General features: G+C 44.8%; 1 protein-coding gene across 3 annotated transcripts in view; it reads right to left on the reverse strand.

The window, feature by feature from the left end:
• Nucleotides 1-20,029, reverse strand: part of LMBR1 (limb development membrane protein 1) — a 218,363-nt gene that overhangs the window by 155,822 nt on the left and 42,512 nt on the right. For all 3 annotated transcript variants that reach the window (XM_075271540.1, XM_075271539.1, XM_075271541.1), the window contains 2 exons: nucleotides 1,622-1,748; nucleotides 12-80 (listed from right to left, as the gene is read on the reverse strand). In XM_075271540.1, the coding sequence (XP_075127641.1) occupies nucleotides 12-80; nucleotides 1,622-1,748 (196 nt within the window). The remainder of the gene's footprint in view (nucleotides 1-11; nucleotides 81-1,621; nucleotides 1,749-20,029) is intronic.

A 20,029-nucleotide genomic window follows, 5' to 3' on the forward strand; every position in this document is an offset into this window, starting at 1 on the left:
ATATTACTTACAGAGTAGCAGGAGACACCCCATGAGTGAAATGCAGGAATATAAGTAAGGGAGATAAAACTCCCAAAGATCTGAAGGGAAAAAAGTAAGAAGCAAATACAGTTATTTTTCAGGCAAAAAGGTAAATAAGGGACTATGATAATGATGACCTAGGCCATCAATATCGGATCAGTGCGGGTCCAATGCCCAGCACCTTTGCCAATCAGCCGTATGCATAATAGTTGTGCCTGATATTGAAGCTCAGTCCCATGGCCATGTGATCAACTAAAACGAAGACACCAGACTGAGTGGAGGAAGCAGCGCTCACCCCAGAGCAGCCGCCTCTAAACAGCTGATCGGTAGGACTGTGGGTGTCAGACTTCCACCGATCTGACATTGATGACAAAAATAAATAAATAAATAAATAAAAACACAACACCACATCAATCCATCCATCCATCGAAAATAACACTATCAACTATGTCATGTCCCTCGAACCATTTGTGAACAATTATTGCAGTAGAAATCACTGCCATTAGGAAATACTGCTCCATGAAGAAGTGTACTTGGTTCATACAATGTTTAGGGAAGTGTTACGTGTCAGAAACAACCACATGAATGACAGGACCTAAGGCTGAGGTCAGACGGGGTTATTTGGTCAGGATTTTGACGCAGAATCTGAATCCACATCAAAATCCTGACCAAAAAAACGTCTCCCATTGAAATCAATGGGTGCCATGCCCTTTCTTCAGGCGGATTCCACGGCCAGTTCAGCCACGGACATCTGCCTAAAGACACTCCCTCCCAACTTGGCACTGCAGCGGCATCCAGTCGCGGCTATCGGTTTCTAGGTCCGGAGTCTGAGGCAGCCTCCGCGTCAAAATCTGGACCAAAAAACCCTGTCTGAACTCAGTCTAAGCATTTCCAGTAGGACATTGCTCAGAGCAGCACACTGTGTCCATCGGCTTGCTTTCTTCCTATAATGCATCCTACTACCATCTCTTCCTCAGGTCTATGTGATGTAAAAGAAAAATGAGTTCCATCCCCGTCTCCCACTCCCAGGTGCCTTCTCTAGCGGACAGGGGTCAGTATGGGCACTACCTTGGCTCTGGGCTAGCGTCATCCTCATATGGATCAATGTACCTTGCACAGTAAAGACCCCACCACTCCTTATACTTCCTAGACCCATTTTTGGTAGGTACCATCCACTGAATACTGGAAACCCCTCAGAACACCTGCCGGTTTCTGAGAGAATTCTTGCAGCTTCCCCCTCTCTCCTCCTGACTTTCTGCGGACACGTCCCGCACTTTTAGCCTTGACAAACCTGACTGTAAATGAACTAGATGGGGCAGTTGGGTAAATGACCACTAACTAAGGCTGTATTCATGCTCTCCGGCTCTCTGGCCCTCTCCATTTCAGAAAACTCCTATATAGGATAAATTTCCTCTATTATTGTTCCTGGATATCTATGAAAGAATGACTTAGTGGACAGTAGCATTAGCAATAAGGTGTGCCCCACTGTCAATTTATTCATACATTTCCAGGAGGAGTTACAGAGGAGTGCAGACGATATGACAGGTCCTGCTTGGAGTAAAATCTGGATAGGTATACAGGAATAAAAGAAATAACTTACCGTACAATGACTCCATGCTTGCTGAGCTGTTATCGATCAGGGCAGATGCCACCCACACGATCCCAAAAATAAGCAAAGCCAGAAGAATGAGCATGACTACTGTCTCCAATATCCGAGCTTTGATTCCCTTGGAGAAAGACAAGAGAAATGACAATAAGTGATAGCAATGTCTATTATACAACAAGGGAACCTGTCACATTGTACATACAGTCCAACCTTAAGGTATCATGGTGTGTGTGTGTGTATATATATACATATATATATATATATATATATATATATATATATATATATATATATATCTTTATGGAGAAGGAGGAGTTGAGCAAAATATTATATCATTTTATATGATGATTGCATTTACAACATAGCAGATTTCCTTTAAAAATTTTATCAATTCAGTAGCGTCCTAGAGGTGTAGAAATGCTCAGACATGAGTAAAAATAAGTTCCCCAATGATAAATGTGGTTCATGCAGTGTCCTGCGCATTTATATGTAACATCAGATCCCTAACCAAGGTCAATGAACACATTACGCTACTTATCGCTGGCGACGCGTAGAAACCGCACTTGAACAAAAACGGATTGAGTGTTTTTAGAGAGAAAATTCATGAATCAGACATGGCTTCCCCAATCCAGGTTTTATCATACGATTAATAGGAAAATAAGATACAAGACTTGACTGCCTCTAATATTCTAAAAAATAAGCTTTCCTGATAACGTCACCTTTGTGCAAAGCCATTTTTAAGAGATGGATTGTATTTCTGATTCTCAAGGCTGAGAAAGTGGATTAGCAAATTGTATCTGTGATTCCAATCAAGCGAATGGAAGACACTGGCGAATCGCCAAGATGTGGCACCGCGCCAAGGCTCAGGCACTGCACAGGTATGGTGAGGTAATCCCTTGTAAATGCTGCTATAAGCAAATGGACTGGTGCAGCGGTCTTTGAGGACTGCAGAGCCCTCATGTGGACAGACCCGATACTACAGGTCCATTCCGCATTTTTGGTTTCAGGACTATGTAAAATGAAGGTACTTATGGTCATTCAAAGCATGATCTCCACCTGTGCCTGCACTGAACATGTCCATGGTACCCCCCCCCCCCCCCCATCTAGTACCATGGACACAGCAACATGGCTCTGCAGTGGTCACACATCCCACAGATATCATGTATAATGTATGGGGTGATTCACAAATCTATGTGACATGATAAATACTTTTAAGATAAGATAAGATAATCCTTTAATAGTCCCACAGTGGGGAAATTTCAGCATGTTACAGCAGCATAGTAATACAGATACAGGATAATACACAGTAATATATCACGGAAGTAGACACACATAAGCTGAAAAGAGAAGATATACTAGGAGTCCATAGCAGCTAAGGAACAGAAGAAGAAAGAAGGAAGACTTCATGGTCATCGTCATAATCATTAGTTTTCTGTGCGGAGTGATCTTCGCTTGGTCTGATGTAGATTATACAGCCTGGTCGCGGTTGGAAGGAAGGACCTCCGATAGCTCCTTCTCACACTTGGGGTGAAGCAGACGCTCACTTACAGTGCTGCCAAGTTCCATCAGGGTCCCATACATGGGGTGGGATTTGTTCTCCCGCATGGAGGTCACCACAGACAGTACCCTTCTGTCACCCACCACCTGTACTGGGTCCAAGGGGCTCCCCAGGACAGAGCTGGCCCTCTTGATCAGCCTGCCAAGTCTATGTCTGTCCCTGGTTGATATACTGCTCCCCCAGCAGGCCACACCGAAAAAGATGGCTGAGGCAACCACAGAGTTGAAGAAGGCCCTAAGAAGTGTCCCCTGGACTCCGAAGGCCCTCAGCCTCCTGAGCAGGTAGAGTCTGCTGTGACCCTTTCTGTGCAGCGCCTCCAGGTGATCAGCCCAGTCTAGTTTATTATTGAGGAGCACACCCAAGTACTTATAGGTCCTGACTAGCTCAATGCATGTCCCTTGGATCTCCACGGTGGTTGGAGCACCTCTCCGTTTACTAAAGTCCACCATCATCTCCTTGGTCTTCCCGGCATTAATCCTGAGCTGGTTCTGCTGGCACCATTCAACAAAATCCCGGTTTAAGTCTCTGTATTCCCTATCGTCACCATCAGTGATAAGGCCTACTACAGCGGAGTACTTCTGTAAGTAACAGCAGTGTACAGTGTGAAGAGCAATGGGGCAAGAGCTGTACCTTGTGGTGCCCCCGTACTACAGATCACAGTGTCAGACACAGAGTCCCGGGCTCTCACATACTGAGGGCGGTTATTCTCACAGTGTTCCCGGGTTTCTCCAGGTGTGAGAGAGATCTGTGAAGAAGGAGGATGATGGCGTCATCTACCCCAATGCCCGGTGGATAGGCAAACTGGAGGGGGTCCAGAGCAGGACTCACTAGGGGGCGTAGGTGTGTCAGGACCAGTCTCTCTAGGACCTAGGTGCTTTTAGCATTTAATCCATTATAAGGAGTCTGTCAGCATTACCCAGTCTTGCAGATAGATTAGGATCACATGAGTAAGTGATTTCCCCCTTGTGTTATCAGCCCTTCTATTACAGAGATATGCAAATGAGCACCTCGGAACAACATTACAAGCATTGTATGCAGCAACACCCTTATTGCTCCACAAAACTCAAGAAAGAGCAGAAAGACACAAGATTACAGTCCGTCATGCAGGAAGTCATGGACTTATTCATTAGCATCTGGGTTGAGACTACAATGAAGTATTTTAAATCAGGTATGTTGTAGATCCAGCAGGTGGCGCTGTCTTGGTTCCGGGAATGCCGACACTTTCTGGAGTTGCATTATTGAGGTAGAGGTCAACTATACTTCCTTTCCTATAGGCAACCAGGAGAGGACGCAGATGAGTTGAATGCAGTTGTGAAGAAGTAATGGACAGCCAGGGCCTCACCACTTTGTTCTGGGAGCTGTAGGCGCGATGTGATGACATCACTGACATCGCTCCTGCAGCTCCCTGGACACTCCAGGACAAGAGATTGCAGACAGAGCGGCAGGGGAGCGAGGAGAGGTGAGCATCAATGATTTTTATGTTAAACTTTGGCAGATGAAGAGGGACATTTAATTGGGGGCACCTGGAGGGGAACATTAAACTGTGGGTGCACCAGGAGAGAGAGACTTTATACTGCAGGGTCAATTTGAGGGGTACATTATAATGTGGGAGCATATAATATTAGGAGCATGATGCTGTGTGTGGAGCACAAAGAGAAATGTATGGGAATGGGCAGAGTCAATTTAGAATTGGGTGGAGCTAAATTTGCCATGGCACACTACGCACGCCGCATGTTTATCTCCCTCTTTCTGTCCTTTGAAAGTTGGGAGGCTGTAGGGGGTATGCTAACCCTAACTTGCCCAGTTTGACATGTATACACCAGGTGGTGCCTCAAACTAACAGTTACAGATGGCAGCACCACCTACTGGATACCCAGCATACCAGTCAGTGCCTGAGGGTACTCGCTCTGTTCTAGTATCTACCTTAGCTAGTATCAAATTTTTTGAAAAATTCTAAAACAACTAGAGCTATGAAGGTAGCCAAAAGTCATCAGATTTCTCCTCAAGCGGAGCTGAGGGGAATCATCAGTGCCAACAACACGCTCATTATATGGTGTCCAAGCAAGTTGCTGAGATGCCAGAACAATTACAGGCACAGTGCAATGAACAAGTTTAGCGGCAGCCCGGCTTGACAGCTGCTGAAACGCCGGAGCAGGAAGATTATCAACGCCAATAACATGCTCATTATATGGCTTCCCAGCGAGCTGCCAGAACAATCACAGGCACAGCGTGAGGAACAAGTTCAGCAGCAGGACAGCTTAAGAACTGCCAAAACGCCAGAGCAGGCAAACCATCGACGGCAGCAGTTTGCTGAATATAGGCAGATCATGGACGCCAACAACACGCAGACGAATTCGCGGGCAGAGACTAGTAAATAAATAAATAATCCCTGGAATACCTCCGTAAGAGTGGCGGTCTATAGATAAAGGCCTATATTCAGCATTTGGGAAGGATTCTGAACCTACTAGTAACAAATATATTATCGGTACTTTCACATGCAAACATAAGCCTTAAAAGGTGGCCACCTCTACATAAGATGCCTGAAGGAACACACACTTAAAAGATTGATATGACATTCAATTTGGCAATAGGACAAATTCAAGACCATTTACAACCCCCATGTGTGTGATCTATCTCATAGCCATGTAGAATCAAACCTGAGAAAGGAAATTGTAGAATAAAACCTTACATCTGCCACATAGCAGAGGTGTAGAGACAAAGACTTGATATCATGTTGATGTGGGTCTGAGTGGCATCAGAAGCAAAGAAAAAGAGCAAATTAAACCCAGACAGGCTTCCATATATTAGACTGTTAACACCGTCTTCAGTTACATATCGAAACGCTCGACCTTCAGACGGGAAGTTTTGAAGTCAGCGGAAATCCTTGATGAGGTTAACAACCCTATTATAGACACCTGCCTGCAATTGATTTTACTTACTGCTCGCGGAGGCTCGGAGATGTATCACTGTGCAAGTACACATATGTCAGGATGATCATATAACAGTGGAGGAAACCTCTAGATATTACTGAGTAGTAACCCTGAAAGAAGAACACTTATATGGGTCGTAAAAGTGACAATAGAATAAAAAAATAAAATAAAAAGAGGCTAAATAGAGATTAACTCAGCGGCTTCTTTACAGGATCTACCCTCCGCACCTTGCACCATGCTGTGAATCTCCTACTCTACCACCGCCCTATGCAATGAAGGTCCCTAGAGTATACGTAAATCACACTCAGTGTGACAGGTGAACCCGCTGTAATCCACCATTACAAGAGGAATAGTTAGGTACAGGACTCAGGTAGGCAAGATGGAAAGGTACATTTTCTACACTTACCCCCTACGACAGCAGGCTTAAAGAAGACCTTTCATATCCTCAGGCACATGCGGTTTTATATACCGCTAGAAAGCCGATAATGCGCTGAATTCAGCACACTGTCAGTTTTCCCATTCTGTGTCCTGGGGTTGGAGATATCGGTACCGTTAGTTTTGGCACTGATCTCTGCCCACTGTCAGAAGGGTGTTCTTGATGGGCTGTAAGAAATGCCCCTCCTGACAGTACTCGTCCATAGCCCTGTACTGTCAGAGGAAGCATTCCTTACCGCCCAGCGGTGACGCCGAGCTGTGAGGAATACTGCCCTACCCTCAGTACTAGTCTATGGATGAGTACTGTCCGGAGGGGTGTACTTCACAGCCCAGCTAGACTGTCAGGAACAGCCTTCTGACAGTGGGCAGAGTTCGGTGCCAGAACTAACAGCACGAATATCAACAACCCTGAGGTACAGAACGGGAAAACCGATAGTGTTCTGAATTCAGCGCACTGTCAGCTTTCCAGCGGTACATAAAACCACATAACTTTTTTTGCTAGCACTACTGTTGCGTCATTTTTTTTAAAGAGGACCTTTCACCATATCCGGGCACAGGCAGTGTTATATACTGCCGGAAAGCTGACAGTGCGCTGAGTTCAGCGCACTGTCGGCTTTCCCGATCTGTGCCCGGTGTGAAGAGCTTACGGCCCGGTACCGTAGCGCTTCTATGGTCAGAAGGGCGTTTCTGACAGTTAGCCAGAGACATCCTTCTGCCTCGCGGCGCCAATCGTGCTGTACTGTGAGAGCCGGGAGGAACGCCCCCTCCCTCTGCTCGCAGTACTCGTCCATAGACGAGCATTATCAGGGAGGGAGGGGGGAGTTCTTCCCCGCTCCACAGTACAGCGCGATTGGCGCCGCGAGGCAGAAGGATGTCTCTGGCTAATGGTCAGAAACGCCCTTCTGACCATAGAAGAGCTACGGTACCGGACTGTAAGCTCTTCACACCGGGCACAGATCGGGAAAGCCGACAGTGCGCTGAACTCAGCGCACTGTCAGCTTTCCGGCAGTATATAGAACTGCCTGTGGGAAAAATGGTGAAAGGTCCTCTTTAAATGGACAAAATAGGAGAATTTATTAACCCATCTATTCCAATGCGCTGGAGTTGTTGGATATAAATGTGGTAAATCTTTGGCACATGGCCCCCTTTTGTGCCAAAGATGCCACATTGTTGGTTTGTCACTACACTCGCCACGCTTTACCAAAGTGGATGGAATAGAGTGCAGACCAAGGCGGGCCAGGGCAGTAACAGCTCTGCCCAACAACTGGCGAGAGTTATACCTGAAATCTATGCCACTCAGGAACTAGAGCCTATTCAGATGTATCTCATGTTGGCTGGGTGGCCCCACTTTCCTTTTCCGCAGCCCCCTCTACCGCGGCAACCACGGCGCCCACCCCCTACTCCCGTGGCTCCCCCCACACCCTCTACCGTGGGCTCTCACAGTCCTCTCAGCAACCCTCGCACATATCTCTCCCCTCGGCCCCCATGGAATCCCCCGAACCACCCAGAAATAAGTAGCTTATCTTTTAATCCCAGACCCAAGTAATGTGTTTCTCAAATTTCAGGTGAATCTGTTTGGCCGTTTCCAAACACACAAACTTTCACATTTATAATATTAGTAGGATAGGATACTATATTACACTGCTGTTGCAGCAGCTTATCTCAGGTTCTGATAAAGCCAGGGCTGTTATCTCTCTGTCTAAACACTCAGTCCATTCTGTACATACATTTGCATATTCTCTGATCTGCTCCCTGCAGTGCTGACACACTGACATGGGAAAACACCTTTAACCCAAATTTGCAGTTTGCTACTTTTAAACATGCCGGGAAAAAGAAAAGCTAATTTTTCGCAATATTCTAAAACAACGAGAGCTATGAAGGAAGCCAGAAGTCACAGAGTTCTCCTCAAGCAGAGCTGAGGGGGATCATCAGTGCCAACAACACACTCATTATGTGGGATCCCAGCGAGCTGTTGAGATGCCGGCACAATGACAGGAATGGCGTGAGGAACAAGTTCAGCAGCAGGACAGCTTAAGAGCTGTCGAAATGCCGGAGCAGGCAAACCATCGACGGCAGCAATTTGCTGAATATAGGCAGATCATGGACGCCAACAACATGCAGCCGAAGTCGCGGGCAGAGGCTAGTAAATTAATAATGCCTGGCCAAATCCTTTAATCCAAAGATAAAGAGCATTTTTTGCTAAAGTTACAACACTTTATAAGATGGGAATCCTCCTTTAGGCCGGTCAAACACTTTAGGTAGCTGTCGGTTGAACGTTGGAGGTGGCCATACTCGGTAGATGCTTGGCCAAATGCATTGAAATCATTATCTAAACAAATCTATGATCTGTCCCTGCTGGACAGGACAACATCGGAAGGTTTACAAAGAAGTCTCATTTAGGGTTCATACACAGATCAAGCCGGCACACGGTCCTATAGACTTTAAAGAGGCTCCATCATTAGATTTTCGGCATTTGAGATAAACATATGCCTGAATAGACTTTCAAAAGGCTATTCAGGTGATGCAAATCATTTTAGAAAAGACACCCCCCCCCCCCCCCCCGTTTTTATGATATACCGGTAAATACCGGTACCGATATATGCTAAAGAGTCCCTCGGTGCACACCCCCAGCGTCATACCTGCCTCACGCCCACCTCTGTTGCTTGTTCACTAACTCCTCCTCCTCCCTACAAGTAACCGCCGAGTTCAAAAATCCCTGAATAGATTCAAGTCTATGAAGGTCCATGAAATCTAGTTGTAGCCTGCAGTGATAGGAGGGAGCAAAGTGGTCGACCTGTTCTACACCTATACGTCATCTAAGTCACTCAGTGCATCTATATAGAACCATCTGGGTATATTGTTAAATATTCTACCCAGTTTATTATATGGGCACATAGGCTAGCTGAGATCTGTAGGTCCTGGGCCATGCAACACTCCTGCAGGGGCTGGGGGCAGAGGGGTCTAGTGGCCCACTATATTCCCACTGAGGAATTCACCTGCTCCCCTGAGGGCCAGTCCTGTGTGCATTATACAACTTTTATTACTATATTCTGTACTGAAGGCAACTGTGAGAAGTTTGAAAAAAAAAAAAAAAAAAAAAGTTAAAAAAAAAGAAAAGCAGATTCCCTTAAAACTTCAAAAACATATCAAATCGACCAAAGTCTGCAATAATGTGGTGCATTTCCATGGTGATGAGCCAAGGAACACTGCAAAGCTGAAACATCTTGACCCGCTGTAAGGTATGTAAACAGCACTTTATACGTGGTACCTCCGCCCATGTAGAAAGCCTGGGAAAAAGCTCGGAATTCATGGCACACTGAAAATAAATATCTCGGCCATTGTTCCCTCGCTACAAAAAAAAAAAAAAGAGAGAGAGGTCTCTTAGTAACATTAGGTTAAGGTTTGCTTAGCGAGCCGTTTGGACTGCAAGACATTTTCCGTCATCTAGAGAAGATAAATGTAAGCCCTGAATGGGAATATGAAAATAAAAGGCAGGTGCTGCTTATTCTAAGGCAAGAACTGAGAGCAAACAGACATGTTCATCACCTGTCTCTGTTGCTTTAGCTGGCGATTAAATGATGGCTCCGAGTACAGGGCAATATTAGTCTGCATGTTCAGCTGTCAGGTCAAAAGGACTCGCGTCTCATTCATGCCGTCGTCCTGCCATGTAGGATTATTCTCCACAAAGACATGCAATCTTAAAGAGTTACCGCCGCCTTTTACCAGAGGATCTACATTTGTCTCTTCTGCTGCATTCTTATCAGAAAAGGAACAATTAGAACGAAGAAAAATAATTGATTTATTAGGGACAGAGTGTGATGAAAATGTATTTCGCATCCTGGCCGGTAGAAGAGGTTTTGCAGCTGGACATAATTTGGTGGCAGTGGGCTCAAGATGGGTTTAAAGAGGACCTTTCATGGTTTGGGGCACAGGCAGTTCTATATACTGCTGGAAAGCCGACAGTGCACTGAATTCAGCGCTCTGTCGGCTTTCCCGATCTGTGCCCCGGGTAAAGAGCTATCGGTCCCGGTACCATAGGGCTTTACAGTCAGGAGGGCGTTTCTTACAGTCAGTCAGGTACGTCCTTCTCCACAGCAGCGCCTATAGCGCTGTACAGTGTGAGCGGGGAGGAACGCCACCTCCCTCTTCTCGTGTTCATCCATAGATGAGTATTATCAGGAGGGGAGGTGAGTGGGGAGGAACGCCACCTCCCTCTTCTCGTGTTCATCCATAGATGAGTATTATCAGGAGGGGAGGGGAGGGGGCGTTCCTCCCCGCTCACACTGTACAGCACGATAGGCGCTGCTGTGGAGAAGGACGTACCTGACTGACTGTCAGGAACGCCCTCCTGACTGTAAAGCCCTACGGTACCGGGACCGCTAGCTCTTCACCCAGGGCACAGATCGGGAAAGCTGACAGTGCGCTGAATTCAGGGCACTGTCGGCTTTCCAGCAGTATATAGAACTGCCTGTGCCCAATCTGATGAAAGGTCCTCTTTAGAGAAGAAAAAAAGGATGACAAAGTGAAAGAGCGAGAAAGTGAGAGGAATATTGAGGGAGAGAAGGAAAAAAAAAAAAAAAAGCGAGAAAAGGAGGAAGGTCTAGTTCACACGGGGTTCCGCGTGTACACATCCCGTCGCAGCAGTGATGTCGGTGCAGTGCACCTCGCCTCGCACCGTGGAATCCGTGGCAAGATAGAGCAGCTCGCTTCTTTTTCTGCTACTAGCTAGCGGAAAAAAGCAGCGAGCGGTTCCCATTGAAGTCAATAGGAGCAGCTGATTTTGAGGCGGATTCTGCATCAAAATCTGCTGCCAACTTACCCCGTGTGAACTAGCCCTAAGAGACAGCGAGAGAACCTGCACTCCTCTCACTGACTGACCCTCCACCGCAGCCCTCCCATTTTCTGCTTCTCTCACGAAACAGCAAGAAATAGATGGGTATGCCCACTTAGTCATTGGCTGAGGTAGGTCGCTGCTGTGACCAGCAGTTGGCACAGCGAGCATGCCCAGTCATTCCCTTCAGGGGCAAGAAGAAGCGGAGACCAGTGAGGACAATGGGGAACAGAGAGGCGACTATAGTTGCTTTTATTTATTTATTTTTAACCCATTAAAAAAAAAAAATTGACAACAATTCACCAGTAGTCACCTGCCATCACTTCCAAGACTGGCTAGAGGCGGCACATGCTGGTATGGTAGATTACCAAATCAGCAAAGTAAGCAGACAATGGCAGGGGACAAGGTTACTGGTAGTGGTATAGCGGTAACTTATAAAAGATCCATATGGTAGATCCATATAAAAGATCCAAAATTCTGAGTTTTGAGAGTTCATAATTGTTATTTCCCTGGAAATACAAATGTTTAGTAAAACAGACACGTCAGGAAAGTTCCTAGGTCCTCTTTATGTAGGAATAGGGGTCTTGTTCAAACTTTCCACCTCTTTAGCTCACAAGTACACTGACAATTCCAGCATTATATTGTGCATGCTCACATGTGGGTCAATCCGCGCTGCAAGAAGCCACCAATGTTCGCACAATTACACCCTTTCACGATCAGTTTCTGCATTCATTTTTCTGATGCAGTTTTAAAGAGGACCTTTGAACAATTCCAACAAATCTTCATCAAGTAATAGCTGCTACTCCAGTGTTAGTACAGTTGGAATCTTTTCTCTAACCCCCACCATTCCTGAGCAATCAGTGCTGTTAGTTTTGGTGCCTGATACACTATTTAGCCTCTGTACTGTCAGGTGGGCGGTGTCAGGCAGGAGCAGACAAGGGGTGTGATTCTGACCTCTGACACTGGCAGGATTGGAGCCCTGCCTGACACTTCTCTTCTGACATTACAGAGCTGATATTCTGTGGGAAAGTATTATAGACAGGCAATACTCATATATTTTTTCAATCTACCTCTGGTCTTAGCTTCCAAATTGGAACACAAAAACATGACCAATATGTAGAAAGTAACGCAGGCTGAAAAGTGGAGAAGAAAATATATTGGCTAAGGCTGTATTCACATCTGTGCCGGAGTCTCCGTTATAGACTCAGTCATAGTCAACCCTGGAAATCCTGCACGGAGGACTTCTTCCTCCGCCGGTTTCAATCTTAAAACGACAGACAACTTGACGGACCCCATTATAGTCAAGGTGACCCATCGGACCACGTGTGTTTCCATTATTTTACCAGTCTGTGCCCTAGTTGTTCTGGTCCTCCTACAGATCAGAACAGAGCAGCATGGTCATTGTATTTTCATCACCTAGCTAGTTTAATGACACAAAAAGACCAAATGAAAAAGAGAAAAAAAAAGAAGTATTTTTATGCCTCGAGGTCAGGATATGGTGCCTGAAATTTAGTCACATCACAAAACAAACTTATGCCGGTTTGCTCCTAAATCTCTGAAAAACTTTTCACAAAGTTGCTAGGTTTCTGTGGAGCGGAGACTCTAATCATCCATCTATATTACAGATCACATGCGCCCTCTAGTGGTTAATATATTAAGGAAAACATTGCTCATAAAATCAGCATACTTTTTGTTGCTCCCCAAGAAACATAGAACTTCAGTGGAGAAAATATATTATACCTAAAGTGTGACTTAGGGCTCGTTCACATCTGCGCCCCGGGACTCCGTTCTGCAGGTTTCCGTTTCCTACACAAAGAAGGACAGGAGACGGAAACCTGCAGGACTCTTTCAATCCCAGTCATCTGAATGGGTTTGAAAAGTGTCTGGCCATGAGCGCCAGTGAGCGTTTTATGCTCTCCGTGGCGAAACCAGTTTTTTTAAACCGGACATGCAGTCCTGTCATGGCCGGACTTCGCATGACAGGTTTCCGTCTTCTGCATGCAGAAGACGGAAACCTGAGAACGGAGACTCAAACGCTGTTGCAGTTTCACTATTCAATGCACCTTGCTGGGAAATATAACTCCTGATAGAAGGGTAGTCTCATGTTATAACATAATGGTATACAAATAGCTCAGTATTCACCTGACACATAGTTCTCTATGGAGGAATGGTGGAAAGAGGGGCTGAGCAGAATTCTACTGGTTAATTGATTTATTGCCTCATTCTGTGTATTAGCAGCCTTTTTTCTACAACCTAGCAGTTAAAAAAAAAAAAAAAAGAAAAAGGAATAGCAGAGCTCAACAGAAGCAATTATTTTCTTTTCTATCCCCCTATGCTCTTCATTGAGTAATATGAGAGAAAGAACTGGTGAAAGGAACTGCTTGAAAATTGGGGGGGACCAAATATTGCAAAGTTTCTTATATTGACCTGCACTATTCATTTATGAAAAAGATGTTTATAACTTGAGGTACATTTTAATAACTGGTGCAGAAAACCAGTAATTTATGAAGACACTGCAGCTTGGCCCTCCCACATCTGCACAAAGTGGCAAATATTTGGGGGTTGTAGCACAGTTTGGTGCCAGAAAAAGCATTGCGCGAAATGCGCGCCATGATAACATCCTTCTACACCAGGGAAAAATGGTGTAAAGGGATTGATAAATTTCTGCCAATGTACTGTGAAACTGTAAGAAAAGGAATAGCTGCTCACCAAACAAGTATTTGGCTGAAATAGATGTATGACCAGCCTCAATATTTCTCAGTGTCAGTAATTCGAACAAATTGGATTAAAATTCTGGAGAAAAAAGATGAAAAAAGTTGTCACTTTATGCTAGCTCTGAAAAGGGTGTCTCTTCCGTTATAAAGTAGTAAGAAACTCCTAGAATCGCCATCACAGTTTTGCTTTAGGAACCACGGCCGTCTGGAAAGTCCATCTACAGAAAGGAAAGGTTCATTAACAGCTGGAGCTAAAAAGTATTGTCTGAAATTGGCCTCACGTTAAAGATTGCCATAAAAATTGTCCATAATAACGGCTGTCTGTGATGGCTTCGAACTATTAAAAAAATAATTGCCGGGTGACCTGACTCACTGTAGGAAGGGCCCCTGGATTCTCAGAAGCTCAATGTGAAAACTAATAAATGCTTAAGTGAGGGTGATTGTTTAATGATCCGAGGTCTGGAGGAGAAAAATGACCTGATTTCTTACTCGTGAAATGTTGGTTCATGTCAAAAATACGAAGGAACAAACTATTGCCTTTGATGTCACTGATTAAACAACTTTTGTCTCTAGAAGAATAAAAAAAAAAGAAACCTCCAAGACTGGAGAACGTGGGCTGTAGAATAACTCACCTGAAAACTGGTAAACATTTCTCGAAACTCGCACTTCATGGAGAATGAAAGACTCTACAGTGAAATAAATACACCGTGACGTAACGAATAAACACCACTTTTTATCTCTGCAAAGTGCACAGTACGCTAAGCCTACGGGTATGAAACATTAACCCCTTGCCACCACTATTCCAATTTTTACCATCAGTCTCCCGAAAGCCATAACTTCCATATACCTGTATGGGGGCTTGTTTTCTGCAGGATAAGTTGTATATTTAGGGTAAGTTCGCACAGGCCGCCTCAGGTTCTGGACCAAAATACAGGTAGCTGCAACTGGCTGCCGATGAACCAGCATCCAGTCACACACTTCCCTCTGGATTAGGCCCAAATGAATGGGCCTAGTCGGGAGAGAGTGTCTTCAGGCCGATGTCGCAATGCAGCTTCCAGCGCCCGTCCAATACACAATACAAAGCAGAAAGCTCGGTTCACTGTATAGCAGCCCAACGCCTTCGCTGAAGCTCCGCTCTCAATGATAGTGAAGGCTCAAGGGCACTGCACAGCAGATGGAGCTTCATGCTTCTGGCTCTGTATTGTTTACAGGACAGGCACTGGACACACTCTGTACAAAGGATCCAGGGGCTGGGTGTTGGCCCACCTAGTGCTCATATATTTATGGCCAGTGGCGTAACTAGGAATGGCGGGGTCCCATGGCAGACTTTTGACATGGCTCCCCCCCTCCATGACAGACGCCGAAGAAAACTGACGCAGGCCCCGATCATGTGAAGTCAGGGATGTCACAGAAGTAGGCCTGAAGCCTACCTGGAACCCGGACAGGTAAGTAACAATGTTTTTTATGTTCTCTTAACCCTCCCGGGCCTCCGATCATTGTACTCAGGGGCCTGAAAAGACCCCACCCCCATCCGAGTATAATAGTGTTTGTGGAGCTTGCGGCGTCACTTACCAATTCCGGACCCTGCTACCATCGGCAAGTTAATAGGGCCCGTCACAGCCTATTAAGAAAAAAAAACACGCAGAGGTAGCCGCTGTCACAGGGCCCCCTAATGTTCCAGCTGTTACCACTGCTATCCCGGTAGTTACACCCTGTTTATAGCCTATCCTGAGGATATGCCACAAAAAAAAAAAAAAAAAAAAAAAAACACGACAACTCCTTTGACAGAAATTAATGTTCCATACAATGGGGCAGATTTATTAAGACTTACGTACAATATACAACACACCAAACAAAAACTGACTAGTAACTAGGAGATGGGCTGAGGCTATTCCATGGGGCAAGATATAGCACAAGTGCTTGCTCTGCCCAATCTTGAAACACAAAAGGGTTCCTCTGTTTTGGGGGCACTGTGGCACCTCCAGGTAGATTCTTTATCATTTGTAACACAAAACTCGCATAAACTATGGCAAAAATCAATGCCATCCAGGGGCTGACGTAGATGTATAGCTAGGTATAAAGGCACCAGGAGGATGCACCCTAGTCCTGATGAAGCACAGGTCTCTGGTCTTGGGACAGGGGTCATCGAGACCAAATTGCAATATGCTGCTCTCCATGAATCCCTCTCATTGTATTACAATGCTGTACTGTCATTCCTGTATTATTTCTCCTATAAATGTATGAAGATATTAACAACTTGTCAAAGAGGTGTGTCCCTGCACAGTCAACACTGATTGGACATTTTCAAACTGTGCAGGAGCAGACCCCCGACTGGCCACACCCTGTTGTCAATGTATCTATAGTTGGAATGGAGAGAGGAGACAAAGCCGCTTTTCACAAGGAAAACACTGTATGATTCAGGTAGCCCTAACCTGTTCTCCCCTTGTGAGTCGGTTCCTCCATAGCTGAATATCTTGGCAATGGAAACCGCGATTCACAAGAGGAAAACCACTTTGATTCAGGTGACTATCCATCTGTGAGGCTGGGGTAACATGCTGGGTTTTAGTGAAAGACTGCCCCATAAACCTCAAAGTGACATTGCTGCAGTACCTAAACCCATTGCTACACATTGGACAACAAGTGAGCCACGCTCTCAAAACAACTAATCTGCAGACCTAATATTGATGGGCTCTCCAAAGGATAATCAACACTAGAAAGTGGAAAACCCTTTTAAGGGTAAGTTCACACAGGGTTTTTTGGTCAGAATTTTGAGGCCGTATCCACCTCAAAATCCTGACCAAAAAGATGGCTCCCATTGAAATCAATAGGAGCCAGTCAGCTCTTTTTTCCGGGAGCCGTTTGTTCCGGCTCCAGGAAAAAAGAAGCAAGATGCTCACTCATTCAGGTGGATTTGCCTTGCAACATCCGCTGAAGACACACCCTCCTCCCGACCTGGACCCGGAGAGGAGTGCGCGACTGGGTGCTGGTGCACTGCATCGGCATCCAGTCGCAGCTACCCGTATTTTGGTCTGGAACCTGAGGCAGCCTCCACCTCAGGTTCCGGACCAAAAAAAACTCCATGTGAACTTACCCTGAGCCGTCAACACTAGAAAGTGGAAAACCCTTTTAAAAGCATAGCTAGAATCCTCTTGTCACTATCCCTTGCTTATCTTTGCTGCAAATACTCTGCAAAGCGACGGCCGGTGATGTAACCTGAATACAGAGCAGTAGGAAATCCTCCTGGGACCGCTCAACGAAAGAATGAGAATAGATTAATCGCAAGCGATATGCAACATTAAAATAGAAAAGAAGAACCGTGCATGTGTATTTGTACACAGAGAACGCTATACAACGGAATAATCCCATTCCGCATAATAAGGAAACACAGTGATCAAACCAGTATGCAAGACAAATTTTCCTGAAAGGTCCTCAGCGGGGGTCTTCCTTATTGTTAGGGCAGTACATGATTTCCTCTCACCCACAAAAAGTCATAGAGAGAACCTGCATGGTGTTGGTAACATTAAGCAGCACTTCCTTAATCACTCATTTCCAACAATTTATGGATGATCAGTGGCAAAAAAAAAAAAAAAAAACGAAAAGAATTCAGTGCAAGTCAATTGAGACAAACAGGCTTTGCTTCGAAACCCAATGCTGTGACTCTTTAGAGCGGAGGTCTGACACGAATTAAAGCGCTGGAAAATAAAGGCTCGTCTGGCCATAAAATACAGTACTGGGTCACTTTTATGTAAGTTTGCCAAAAGGGACAAAAACCAGGACAATTTCAAACTGTGACACAGGATAGAAGCATATTAAAAAAAAATCTTGCTTTCTTCTCCATTGTGCTGTCATGTTACTTAGCTTTATAGACCTTGCAAACTGGAGACCCGACCTCTTCGATTTCCACCTGGCCCACCTAATTAATTACGCGAGGAAGTTACCTTACATTTTTTTTATCCTATTTGCTTTTTTATTATCAGTCCGTTTTGTTTGATGTTTTTAGAAGTTAACCTCTTAATCCCACTGAACATTTTGGGAATGTCTGGATCATTTAGGTAATTGGTCAGGATGTTTCTGTCGCTCATGTTCAATTTTATATAACAGGTTGTGGTATGATGTGCGGTATTAAAAGAAGGGGGGGGGGGAAATTACATATATGTATATATATATATGACAAACAGGATGGAGGCAGCCTGCATAATGTATAAATCAAGCAAGAGGCGCCGGGATCTTTATTGAGAATGAATGAGAGAGCTAAGTGCTCAGACAAGTAGAGAATACAATTCTCAAAGTTATTCTTAAATACAGCGCCTTGCGAAAGGATTCGGCCCCCCTTGAACTTTTCAACCTTTTGCCACATTTCAGGTTTCAAACATAAAGATATCAAATGTTAATTTTGGGGGGAAGAATCAACAACAAGTGGGACACAATTGTGAAGTGGAACGAAATTTATTGGCTATTTTAAATTTTTTTAACAAATAAAAAAACCTGAAAAATGGGGCATGCAATATTATTTGGCCCCCTTGCGTTAATACTTTGTAGCGCCCCTTTTGCTGTGATTACATCTGTAAGTCGCTTGGGGTAGGTCTCTATCAGTTTTGCATATTGAGAAACTGAAATTCTTGCCCATTCTTCCATGTAAAACAGCTGGAGCTCAGTGAGGTTGGATGGAGATGTTTGTGAACAGTTTTCAGCTCTTTCACAGATTCCAGATTGGATTCAGGTCTGGTCTTGGCCATTCTAACACCTGGATATGGTTATTTGTCAGCCATTCCATTGTAGATTTTGCTTTATGTTTTGGATCATTGTCTTGTTGGAAGATAAATCTCCATCTCAGTCTCAGGTCTTTTGCAGACTCCAACAGGTTCTCTTCCAGAATGCTCCTGTATTTGGCTCCAACCATCATCCCATCAATTTTAACCATCTTTCCTGTCCCTGCTGAAGAAAAGCAGGCCCAAACCATGATAGTGCCCCCACCATGTGTGACAGTGGGGATCAGGGTGTGTTCAGGGTGATGAGCTGTGTTGCTTTTACACCAAACATATCGTTTTGCATTGTGGCCAAAAAGTTGGATTTTGGTTTCATCTGACCAGAGCATCTTCTTCCACATGTTTGGCGTCTCCCAGGCGGCTTGAGGCAAACTTTAAACAAGACTTTTTATGGATATTTTTAATAAATGGCTTTCTTCTTGCCACTCTTCCATAAAGGCCAGATTTGTGCAGTGTACAACTGATTGTTGTCCTATGGACAGACTCTCCTACCTCAGCTGTAGATCTCTGCAGTTCATCCAGAGTGATCATGGGCCTCTTGGCTGCATCTCTGATCAGTCTTCTCCTTGTTTGAGATGAATGTTTAGACGGCCGGCTCTTGGTAGATTTGCAGGGGTCTGATACTCCCTCCATTACAATATGAATGCTTGCACAATGCTCCTTGGGATGTTTAAACCTTAGGAAATCTTTTTGTATCCAAATCCAGCTTTAAACTTCTCCACAACAGTATCTCGGCCCTGCCTGGTGTGTTCCTTGGTCTTCATGATGCTCTTTGGCGCTTTAATCAGACCCCTGAGCCTATCACAGAGCAGATACACTTATACAGAGACTTGTTACACAGGTGGATTCTATTTATCATCATCAGTCATTTAGGACAACATTGGATCATTCAGAGATCTGAACTGAACCGAGTGAGTTTGCTGCACTGAAAGTAAAAGGGGACTAATAATTTTGCACACCACACTTTTCAGTTTTTTATTTGTTAAAGTTTAAAATATCCAATAAATTTCGCTCTGCTTCACAATTGTGTCCCACTTGTTGTTGATTCTCCCCCCAAAAATTAAAATTTTATATCTTTATGTTTGAAGCCTGAAATGTGGCAAAAAGTTGAAAAGTTCAAGGAGGTCGAATACTTTCGCAAGGCGCTGTAACCGCAGCCAAAAAGCAC

Source organism: Leptodactylus fuscus, chromosome 4 (assembly GCF_031893055.1).
Source record: "Leptodactylus fuscus isolate aLepFus1 chromosome 4, aLepFus1.hap2, whole genome shotgun sequence".
NCBI classification, from domain to species: Eukaryota; Metazoa; Chordata; class Amphibia; order Anura; family Leptodactylidae; genus Leptodactylus; species Leptodactylus fuscus.